Source organism: Danio rerio, chromosome 20 (genome assembly GCF_049306965.1).
Source record: "Danio rerio strain Tuebingen ecotype United States chromosome 20, GRCz12tu, whole genome shotgun sequence".
Lineage (NCBI taxonomy): Eukaryota > Metazoa > Chordata > Actinopteri > Cypriniformes > Danionidae > Danio > Danio rerio.
In genome coordinates, this window is record NC_133195.1 from 276831 (window position 1) to 289051 (window position 12221).

At 39.8% G+C, this 12221-nt stretch overlaps 1 protein-coding gene across 1 annotated transcript in view; it reads left to right on the forward strand.

Moving 5' to 3' along the window:
- The window catches only part of lama4 (laminin, alpha 4), a 40858-nt gene that overhangs the window by 22947 nt on the left and 5690 nt on the right, over positions 1–12221 (forward strand). The window contains 11 exon segments of the mRNA NM_001039065.2: positions 1429–1600; positions 3063–3194; positions 3279–3421; positions 3512–3641; positions 5227–5364; positions 5537–5670; positions 6399–6557; positions 8814–8964; positions 9053–9237; positions 9767–9956; positions 11801–11956. Coding sequence (NP_001034154.1) covers positions 1429–1600; positions 3063–3194; positions 3279–3421; positions 3512–3641; positions 5227–5364; positions 5537–5670; positions 6399–6557; positions 8814–8964; positions 9053–9237; positions 9767–9956; positions 11801–11956 — 1690 coding nt within the window.

Here is a 12221-nt window from a genome sequence, read left to right on the forward strand (position 1 = left end):
AGTACAGGTGAATCGAGTAAGCTAAAATTGTCCGTATGAGTGTGAAGGAGAGTTTATAAGTGTTTCCCAGTGATGGGTTGCAGCTGGAGTGGCATTCATTGCATAAAACATATTCTGGAATCATTGGTGGTTCATTCCGCTGTGGCGACCCCAGATTAATAAAGGGACTAAGCCCAAAAGCAGATCTACACTGTACAAACTATTATTTTATTTTAAGTAAAAATGTGCATAATTATAAAAATGACGTCAGCTTAACAGTGCTTTATTGACTTTATTTCTAAGTAAAGTCAGTTTGTTGCTTTTAAGGCAGGTGGTTTACTCGCTTTAAGTAACTGATATCTTTTCACACTGCAAAAGCAACACTGTAAAGCATTATTGCTGCTCTAATTTGTAAAATAATAATAAATAAAAACTTTTCCATACTCAAAACATATTTATATTTTTGCTGCTTGTTTAAACCACTTACTTAAAATGAGCTGAAACAACACAATTATTGAGAAATTGTTGGGACAGCATTTTTATGTTTAAGCCACTTATAATTCTTGAATCTGTAAAGTTTACCTAATCAGTTTGTGTTGGGAATATGTTGAGGAATTGTGTGGAACCAGCATTATTTAAGGTGCAATTCTTAAGATTTCCTTGGGACAACTTAATTGTTTCATGTTCATGTTATGTTACTTTAATATGTTACGTTAACTTAATCGATTTGTGTGGAGACAACATGAGTGGATTGTGTGGAAACCGGCAGTTTTGTATTTGCAGTGTCGTCATCTCAACTTCAAACTGACTAAACATATGGGCCCTATCATAAACATATGGGCCCTATCATAAACATATGGGCCCTATCATAAACATATGGGCCCTATCATAAAAATATGGGCCCTATCATAAACATATGGGCCCTATCATAAACATATGGGCCCTATCATAAACATATGGGCCCTATCATAAACATATGGGCCCTGACAAACCCCCGGCGCAATAAGGGGCAAGACGTGTTTAGTGCGATTTTTTTTTTTTTTTTTTTTTTTTTTTTTTTTTTTTTTTTTTTTTTTTTTTTTTTTTTTTTCAGAGCAGCGCAACAGTTATTTTGAAGTTTCAGGCACATTGTTTACATCCTCAACAGCGCTCAAATGTTATTAGGAAATGTACGTTTTTGAACAGTTTTGGACAGTATCGATTAGTACCAAATTCCAGTGTTGTGACAATCAAAGTGTCCTCAAACTACCAAAATGTGTGTCTAACAAACTGTTTCAATGTGATCCTGAAGTGTGAGTACTTGGTTATGATCAACTCTATTTCATGGTTTTGTCTGTGCTTGTAAAGATCTGTATTTGTATGATCAGTCCTGCTTTATGATGTGTTGTGTGGCTTTTTATTTCCACATGCTGTGTGTGTTTAAGAATGACAATCTCTCTGTGTTTTCAGGCACAAGCTGGCTTTCTCTCAGAGTCGTGTCACCAGTTATTTGTTTGACGGCACCGGCTACGCTTTAGTCAACAACATTGAGAGGCGAGGAAAGATTGGCGTCGTCACTCGATTTGATATTGAAGTTCGAACTGTTGCTAACAACGGCATCCTCTTCCTCATGGTGAATGAGGTAAATGTAGATTCATTCCAAAGGTTTTCCTTTGTTTATATTCTTGCATTCTAGCACAAAACAAACATGTAATTCTGAAGATAATTCCTAAAACATCTAGTAAAAAACTTAAAACATCATACATTTGAATCTCATAGTAAAGTGTGTCAGTGTCTCAGTGGTCAGCACTGTGGCCTCAGCAGGAAGGTCACTGGTTCATGAAACTGTAAATGAAAGACTGCAACTTAAAACAACACATACACAGAAACCCCTGGATATCATTTAAGATTGCTTAAAAAGGGCTTTATACTTATGTCATGTGCATACTGTAAATATATGAGCAATAGACCATGAGTAGCAGTGCGATATGGCATGTATATTGACACTGGTTGGAGGCGTGTGTTGGCTGACTAACTTAGCGATGATATACAGAACTGCCATATTGCACTGCTGCTCGCGTGATATTGTGTTTATACAACAGTTCTTTGGCATAATCATGTATATAAAAAAGAAAATCAAACACGGAGAGTCTCAGAAACTCTTTAGTACGGGGAACTACTTTCCTCTGCCATTCATTCACATCTGCAGCTGAGGTCAAACAGCAGACTAGTGTTTGAGTGATTCTCTAGCGTAATGTCTACAGTGATGACAAAACAGGGTATTTAGGATCGAACAACATGAAATGCCATCAGTCTACAGAGATCTCCCAGTATTTATCTGCTGCAATCAGGAGATCACAATAATTAACCCTAAAAAAGTCAAAGCGAACACTAGCAGATTACTATAGTATATACTCTGCCACCATTTTGTAGATGGACAACGTCAACTATTTTTGCTCCGCTACAACACAACTACATTCTTGCCTAAAAAAGCCTCAAAAGTACATGGTGCTGTCCAACAGCTGCAATATTTGTCAAACTGAAGAATGTTGATCTGCTGTCACGCAATGTGGGCGGAGTAATACAGAAGGGTGAAGAGGCTGTACGAGTGCTGATCTAGCAGAGTATTCGAGAACCAGACAGAACTGTTGTGTGTATATATATATATATATATGGGCGACGCAGTGGTGCAGTGGGTAGCACGTTCGCCTCACAGCCAGAAGGTCGCTGGGTCGCTGGTTCGATCCTCGGCTCAGTTGGGGTTTCTGTGTGTAGTTTGCATGTTCTCCCTGCATTCGTGTGGGTTTCCTCCGGGTGCTCCGGTTTCCCCCACAGTCCAAACACATGCGGTACAGGTGAATTGGGTAGGCTAAATTGTCACTAGTATGTGTGGATGTTTCCCAGAGATGGGTTGCGGCTGTAAGGGCATCCGCTGCCTAAAAACTTGCTGGATAAGTTGGTGGTTCATTCCGCTGTGGTGACCCCAGATTAATAAAGGGACTAAGCTGACAAGAAAATGAATGAATATATATATACATACACGCATTTTCCTAAATGAATGTGCAAAATAAATAAATGTATGCATTTGTGTTGGACTTTTGCAGACCAATTTCTTTGTGCTGGAGCTGAAAAATGGCTTTCTCCGTCTGATGTACGACTTTGGTTTTGCTAACGGTCCTGTCATCATAGAGACTAACTTAGCCAAACTGCAGATCAATGACGCTCGCTATCACGAGGTAATGTTTTCCAGCAGTACATCACGTTATATCTTTAAACACAGCGTGGACACTCTTTGTAACACCCTGTCATTTTCCCCTCAGGTGTCTGTGATCTATCATCATTCAAAGAAGATCATTTTGTTGGTGGACAGAAGCCATGTCAAGTCCTTTGAAAGTGAAAAGAAACCCCTACCCTTTTCTGATATCTATATAGGAGGAGCTCCTTCGAGAATTCTGCAGTCTAGGTAAGATCATATGCTCCAAATAAAGCGCAGAGAAATCCACTACCGTTAGTGATTTCATACTTTTAACCAAGATAATTGGATGTCCAACAGGCCAGAGCTGACATCCTTGATTGGATTGAAGGGTTGTGTAAAAGGCTTCCAGTTCCAGAAAAAGGATTTCAACCTCTTGGAGGAGCAAGGAACTATTGGTATCAGCAGCGGCTGTCCTGAGGAATCGTTTGTAAGCAGCACACCTTCATGATGGCAGTGCTGATTATTTGATTACCCAGCAATTGTATGTAATTCTGTATTTAATTACTCACCTCTAGTTCATTCCAAACCTGTAAGACCATATTCTGATTAGAACATTTTGGATGCAGTTTGAGATATCGGTGACCCTCCATAGACAACAAAGATGCTGAAACAATCAAAGCCCTGAAATGTACCAAGAATGTCTTTAGCATCAGTTCAGAACATGACTTTTGGATGAACGAATTCTTTAACTCTTTTCCTGCCGTTGACAGGTTTTTTTTTTTTCACGCCAGTCCAAGTTTTTAGGTTTATTATGTTAAGGGAAGCCCTAGCACATGTCCTGAATGAGTGACAGGACTTCTCCTGGGAGTGAAGACGATCAGAGAAAGCGTAGATCAGATTGCAAATTACTTCTACAACTTCCCGTCTGCGTGCTCTCTTCTTCATCAGGTCTCACCACATTGAAATGATCAGCTCCCAGTTAATGTGGATGAAGTTGTATGCTCTGGATTTGGTGGTTTACAGGGACAGGTTTTTGTATAATGACACAGTTGTACTTTATCATGGTGGTTTATGAGGACATGCCTAATGTCCTTGTAATTCAAAATGCTTCAAACGATGCTTAACAGTAGACGTCTGCGGGGGACTGCTTTTATAGTCGCACTCCCCCGAGGTTTTTACTTCTGTTTGTTCAGCCGCTGCCTGCTTAGGATACTTTTCTACTCGACTAGGAATTTAGGAATTTTCACTTGGTCCCATCTAAAAAATCACCGTCTCTTGCCTTTGATTGTAATTAATTAATTTTTATCTGTTTTATATATTTTGCTTAATTTTTATATATAGGTATAGATTTTGTATGCTGGTCTTTTTGTAAAGCACTTTGGTCAACATCTGTTGTTTTCAAATGTGCTCTATGAATAAAGCAAACAAACAAACAAACAAACAAGACAAACAAAACAAAAAACAGATAAAAAAAGTCGACAATCTTTGCACAACCTAATGTCAGGTTTGTTTGCCCCTATGTGAGGAGACATGAGTGCCCATCAGCACATGACAGTTGGAAGTAACATTAGCCAAATGCACACATTCACATGTTATTTAAAATGAAACTATTCAGGTGCGCAGCAAAAACATGAACAGTGTCCAGTCAAGCCCTGATAGAAATCTGTGTTTACAATTCTAAAATGCATGGTGATGCACCACGCAGCTCATCCTGTGTGCGACCCCCTTTAATGCTAAAAGGTAAAACTTTAAGGTGTTTTCACATCGCACAAAGGGTCATTTTTTTTCCATTTGCATCTGTTGCATGAAAAAGACTCTCATACATCAGACTGCCTTATGTGGGTTTCCTAACAGTAAACTGACCATTTTCTAATGCAAGCTGGATGTCCTGTACACTGTGCATCTTCAGTTTGCTCTGCCATGGTAAAGCCTCATCTGAGGAGCGTCATGCAGATGATGCACGCAAAGACTGTGCCAATTAAATGCACATGCAGAAAGCCTTACCAAAGTCTGTGTAACCGTGGTGAGCGCTGGCTTCTTGACCAAATCCTGTCATGGTCTTGTATCTACAGATGTCCCATAAGGCGTATTTCACTGGCAATGGTTACCTGAGCTCTTCAGATAAAATCTCTCCATTCCAATCATTTGAAGGAGGACTGAGCTTCAAAACACTACAACCCAGCGGGCTCCTGTTCTACCACAGAGATGGGGTACAGTCTGCTTTATTTCCTCTAAAGTTCTGTCACTAGTTTGTAATGGGAAGCTGATTGCAATGCCCCAATGCTTGATAAATGAAGGAGAAAGTTTTGTGGATGTTTGAAATAAAGGGTATGCTTTTTTTCTGAAGACATTAGACCAATCCAGTCTTTGTCTTTGTTTCAGTCGGATGAGTTTTCTCTTTCTCTGGAGAACGGTGCTGTGGTACTCCAGGCCAAAGGAACTAGAGTGAAATCCCAGAAGAAGCATTACAATGATGGCCGCTCTCATTTCTTAGTCGCCTCTGTCACCAATCAGAAGTAAGTTGCCAACTCTGAGTTCTGACATATCCTTATAGCCTACAGCATTTTCCACAATGTCATATTAAAATAAGTCCATTCCTAGTGCACTTTACACTGACTCCTGTGACATATACCATTTAAAAATTAATGTATTATGCGATGTTCATCAGAATGCCCCAAAAGAGCCTGAATTTACACTCCAAATGCAATACTGATAACGTGAAACGCAGACTAGTGACAGCTTTATTTAAATGTATGTAATATCCTTGGTATATAACAAATATAATTTAGCTTTGACATTATAGGTTATGTGGGCGGCACGGTGGTTCAGTGGTTAGCACTGTCGCCTTACAGCAAGAAGATCACTGGCTCGAGTCTTAGCTGGGCCAATTGCCATTTCTGTGTAGTTTGTATGTTTCTGTACTGGTATATGTGGTTTGCAGGGACACTAAGTTGTATAATGACGATGGTATGACTTAGTTATACTCTTAGTTATACTCTTAATAGTGGTTTACAGGGTCACACCTCGTGTACCTCTAATACAAAATGCTTAAAGTCACACCTATGAGGTCTATTGACATTTAAATTTTGCAGTGTGACCTTGGTTGGGTTTAAGAGTATGGCAATACAGTACAGTATAAAGTTCACTACACCTGTGGAGCGTCCCTGTAATCCATGTATTCACGTTTGTGTGTTTGTGTGTGCAAGCTTGTTACATCAGCTGTTTATCCATGATCTCTTGGCAGATATGAAATTGTCATTGATGACAAAGACAAGCAGGATAAGAAGAAGCCGTCTTCCACGTCTCAGTCAGACAACACTCCAAAGGCCTTCTACTATGGAGGCTCTACATCCAGTTCCATACTCAATTTCACTGGGTGCATCAGTTATGCCTACATCAGCAGGTAATGTATAAAACCCTCACCTACCAAACAAAGCCCTTTTCAAAATGCTTTTCTCAGGAAATCTCTTCTCTGCGAAGTCGATGTTTAGTAAATTCTCTGCACATGCTGTTATTGTTTTGATTCCTTGATAAACATATTCCTAAACCTTCCTAACTTGCACATTTTGCATGCTTCCTTTTTCCTCTCATGTGCTCATTTCAGGTCTTATATCATGTATAATACAAATATAGATAGAAGGAAACACATTTCTATTATTTTGAAAATCATCTTTAATATTGGGAACTTCTCTTGAGGCCGTCTAACTCAGCTCTGGACAGAGTTATGATTGAACAAAACTACATTCGATGTTTGCATGGCCTCTATTTTTCTCACATTTAATTCCACAATACTGTATTAAAGGTGTAGTTTATCCAAAATATACTTACCAACGGGCCATCCAAGATGGCGGCGCTGTTCTTAATTCAGTTGAACTGAATCTGTGGTTCGTATAAATGCAGTCAATAGTTTAGAAATAAACACATGCAAACGAGTCCAGATGAACAGCCATGACTACTGAAGACACAGTGAAGCAAAACAATCCATGTAAGAAACTGAAGAGTCACAATATTATCAGTTATAATCCACAGCCTGGTCAAACGTTGCGTATGTGAATGTAGTCCGGACCTTTCTGATGCTGAAAGCGTGCGGGTGTGATTGAACGGGAGGCCAGGCAGGTGGCACAGTTTGTTGATAGACATCGGTGCAACACAGGCTCATTCTGAAAGCGTAGTCCCGTGGACGTTTCTGGAGACCGTGAATTATGTAGCCGGAGGTACACATGGCTGGATTTACTTTTTTTTTAAACGAACGCTACAGGGCGGTGTTCCTTTTCGCGCTTACCTCCGTGTGAAGGGCTTTCCCGCCACAACCAGTTTGTCCAGGTAGCTTGTAGTGTACGTGGGCTGATTTGAGACGCAGAGAGAAGATGAGGACGACGACTGGGGTCAAGTCCGGGGAAAAGCGGTTCCAGAAATCAGGTAAGACATAAACAGAATCCAAAAATTAAAGTGAATAACAGGCTGAGAGTGTGGTAAAATCTGAAAACGTGGTAAAAATCAGACGAGGGCTTTTCTTTTTCTGGACGGCTTATGAAACTGTTTGTTGGTGTTTAGGGAAGTAAGCGGGTGGGCGGGTCAATCTGTAAAATTGGTTGGGTTTAGGGAAGGAGGAGGGGGTGGGTCAATCGATTGGATTGGTCAGCTGGCAAGTCAGACAAACGGTCAGTCGACAGCGGCCTCTGGTGGGTTTACGCGAGAACAGCAGGCGCGAACGACACTTGTGAGAGAAATTCGTAATACGAAGCGGCCTCTTGCAGATTTGCGAAAACAAAGACTGCAAAAACACGCACCTCCCGGGACATATTTCACGGCCTCCAGAAACATCCACGGGACAACGTTTTCAGAATGAGCCTGGGTGGCGTATGTGATTTTATTCATCATCAAAGCGACTGGACTACATTCACACATGTGTGGAGAACTGTTAGACCAGGCTGTGGATTATAGCCAGCACCACACAAAATCTGTACGTGCAGAAATCTGGAGGTTTCCGGCTCATCGTTGAGTATTTATTTGCTTGTGTAAATGTGTGTAAACTTATATTTATTCAGTTTTTAAATTAATTTCAGTAATATTATTGACTGATATGAAAATATTCATATGATTTATGTGCAATACAGTTTGTACAGTAATATTTTCTGTCTTTTAGTAGAGATAAATTATATGAGAGACTTGCTTTGTTTACCAAAGAACTGGATCTAGATGGATTTGCATTGTAAACATTAAATAAAAGTTAAAAGCTGTTTATTTTTGTACATTTTTAGCTACGATACTCCTAAAATAATTCTGTCTATATTTTTTAGAAATAGCTAAATATGTCCACAGATTCTGTCTGGCCATAATTACAGCCAGCAGCATTGTATATAATGTTCAGTTTCTTCCAATGAGGAATCATTTCACATCACGAGACCTCAGTGTGATTGATTTGGACTCATTTGCATATGTTTATTTTTAATCTCAAACACCATAAATCAGCATTGACTGCCATTATATGAATCTCAAACAGCTCAAAATCTGCTCTAATGGTCAACTCAGTGTCCCCTGGTCATCTAATAATGTCCCCTGGTCATCTTGAACGACCGGTGTGGGGTAAATTAGCAGGAGGTTTAAAGAACAGCTTAAAACTGTGGTCATGTGTGGTTGTGGTGTGTCTGTGATGCAGGCAGGACAGAGATATAGAGCCAGAAGATTTCCAGCGCTACAGTGAGAATGTGCAGGCTTCGCTACAGGACTGCCCGATTGAAAGACCCCCGTCTGCTCTGCTCAAAGACAGCAGAGACTCCTCTAGAAGAAGTGCAGGGCACTCCCGCAAGGTGAAACACACTGGCACACACAGCTGCATGAAGACACTGTCTCTCTACACTGTTATACATCTGAACATAGTGTTGTCTCCACTATCAGGTGGGCAGGGATGAGTCCGGCCTGCCACATGGCCTGAAGAGCAATCCTCTGAACATTCCAGAGAAAGAGGAGGCGTCCTGTTACCTGTCGTCCCGCCCACGAGCAACCCCCCATGCAAATCACTATGGTGGATCTGCCCACAGCAGACATGAGTACACGGGCATCGCCAGTGCCATCAAACACGAGTGAGTATTGATGATGAATATATCCAGCAAATCTGTTTCTGAACAGCTCAATTGCCTCTCTCACATGTTTTGCAACACTTGGTCTACACACAATACCTCAAAACAAAAGAGTGATGAGGCCAGTTCTGATATGGGGATGGACGGAGGCCAGTGGGCAGATTCGGCCAGGATGCCCTACTCCTCTTTTTCGAAGACATCCTAGGATTTTTAACACACAGAGAGTTTAACATCTCATCCGAAATACAGCGCTCACTGAGCAGTAGTGTCCCCATCATATACTGGGGCATTAGGACCCACACAGACAGCAGGTTGAGCACCTCTGCATGTGGTCTCCCATCCAGCTACTGACTGAGCGCAGTCAGCTTCAGTGGGCGACCATGTGAGATTTGCAGAGAGCTAGCGGCCGACTGAAACAGTTTAAAGCAATGCAGAGAGCTGTGGTCGAGCAATAATCCCCTGCAAATTATACAAATATTAATTGATAATAGCGATGGTGAGAAATAACGGTGCTCTTCCCCCACTCTTCTAGATCTCACTTCTCTCTGTCTCTGAAAACCCGTTCAGCGTTTGGTCTGATCTTCTACCTCGCCGACACGTCTGGGGAGAACTTAATGGCTCTGTTCCTTACTCATGCAAGACTGGTATTCACGTTCAGCTCGGGCCAAAGCCAAGTCAGAATCCGATCCAAGGAGAAGTACAATGATGGACAGTGGCATGATGTAAGGATGGTGTATTCAGATTCACACGTTCAAGATATTCAGAGATGACAAACAACACAATTTCTGCTGCATTAAGCAACATTCACACTAAAGGCTGGCTCATATCGGTATGGTGGGTCTGGCCAGTGGCGCAAAAAGGGTGTATGCAGTATATGCGGCGCATAGGGGCGCTACACATGGGGGGGTGCCATTGCGCCAAAACTATTTTTGAAATTATCCTTATTAAAAGTTTTAAATAATAAAAATAAATAAATATGCTTTGTTAAAAATGTTTATTTTGCATATTATACGTGTATAATATTGCATTTTAATAAATAAAAAATGATACAATTAGTTGCATACGTTGGCACACATTTCTAATTTAAAATCATTTAACACAATAACATGCAGTCACACAGCCAAGTGTAAACTATTGATGTAGATGTAACTGTTTAGATTTTTAAAAAAATTATCAAAATAAACTGTCAAATCATACATACTTACAATTGAGGTCAAAAGTTATAAGATTAATCTGACATTTTTTTCTTTATTTATTATTATTATTTATAATTAAATAATGAATTAATTAATTATTTTGCCAAAATAAGAGGGATCACACAAAATATATGTTTATGTAAGTACAGACCTATTTCACATAAACAGGTATTTCAGATTAAATATTTGGATTAAAAATTCCCCTATATAATTTGAATATACTTGATTATAATGATTCCTAAACTTGTTAAAACTGACACATGAACAAATAGTCAGAATATTCACATTTTTTTGGAACTAAAATGTTTATTAATCCTTTTGTCGAGATCCATTTTAAACCATAAACAAGTTTTTATAAATTTATTATGTATCATATTGATACATCAGGCCTTGTGGTATCTTTTTTTGCCCAAAACAATTTTAATTTTAGTCACATACAAAAAAAAAGTTTGCCCATAACATTTTATTAAAATAGAACATTTTGGGCAGTTTGTCTCTGTTTATTTCTTACACTAAACATTTTACAGTCTTTATTTAACTTTGTGAGGGGTGTAATAGCAGTTTCAATCAATTGTTTATGCAAAGACAGACCTTATACCTCGCATATGAGAAGTAATTGCATTTTTATGTTCTTTTGCCCTTTAGGACTCCCATATCGATCATTTTGTTTTCACAAATGTACAAAAAGTACAGAAGCAAGGCATGTCAATGTGCTATAATCATTTAGTTAGGAAAATGAAATTGAGAAGAAATTTGGGTTGGGATGAGATGTAATTCTTTGTGACTTAACATGCTTTGTGTAATTATACTTTTACTACTTCATACTATTTCAGTTGTGTTCAGAACTGCGAAATGTATTTGTTTGAAGCATGTTAATGAGAAAAAAATATCTTTAATATATTGATGAAAATATTTTGGCACTATCACTTGCCTGTTATAAAATATAATTGGATTGGTGATGGGGGGGCGCAAAACTTGAACCCGCATACCCCTCAGTAAATGTGTGGTTGCGCCCCTGGGTCTGGCGGTGCCTTTGGTACCCTTCGATGTAACCTGAAGTGATCTCTGATGCACACCTTTCAGAATATGTAACTACACGTCACACAAAAGCTGCTTAGTTCCTAACACGATCAGCTTCAGCTGTGTTTACGGGTTTGTTTACATCATAGGCCTCAAACTGGACTCCTGGAAGGCCGCAGCTCTGCTGTTTTGCTCCAATCATCAAACACCGCTGATCAACTAATCAAGGTGCTACTAGAGACTGTTGATCAGGTGTGAGTTGGAGGTGGTTGGAGCTAAACTCTGCAGAGCTGCGGTCTTTTACAGTCTTTTCTGTGTGACATGTTCTACTTTGCTCTCCCTCTCTGTAGATTATCTTTATCAGAGCTGGAAATATGGGCAGAATGCTAATCGATGGTCTTACGGTATTAGAGGACAGAGCTCCAGGCAGAAACACCTCGCTGCTTGTCCAAGACCCTCTCTATGTTGGCGGAGTCCCACCTCATCAGGCCATGAAAAACATTCAGGTATTGTGCTCTCAGGTTATTCATTCATTCAGCTTTCTTCAGTCCCGTACTTATCAGAGGTTGCCACAGTGGAATGAACCACCAACTATTTTATGTGTTTTACATGGCGGGTGCCCATCCAGCAGCAACCCAGTACTGGAAACATTAGTATTGTATTCTATGTCTCTCCATTTATGTGTTTGGTAAATATCATTCATAAATCTGCTTGTGTTCTGTTGTGATCAGCCCTCTCAAGTATATTACGAGATGTTGTTGAGGAGGAAAG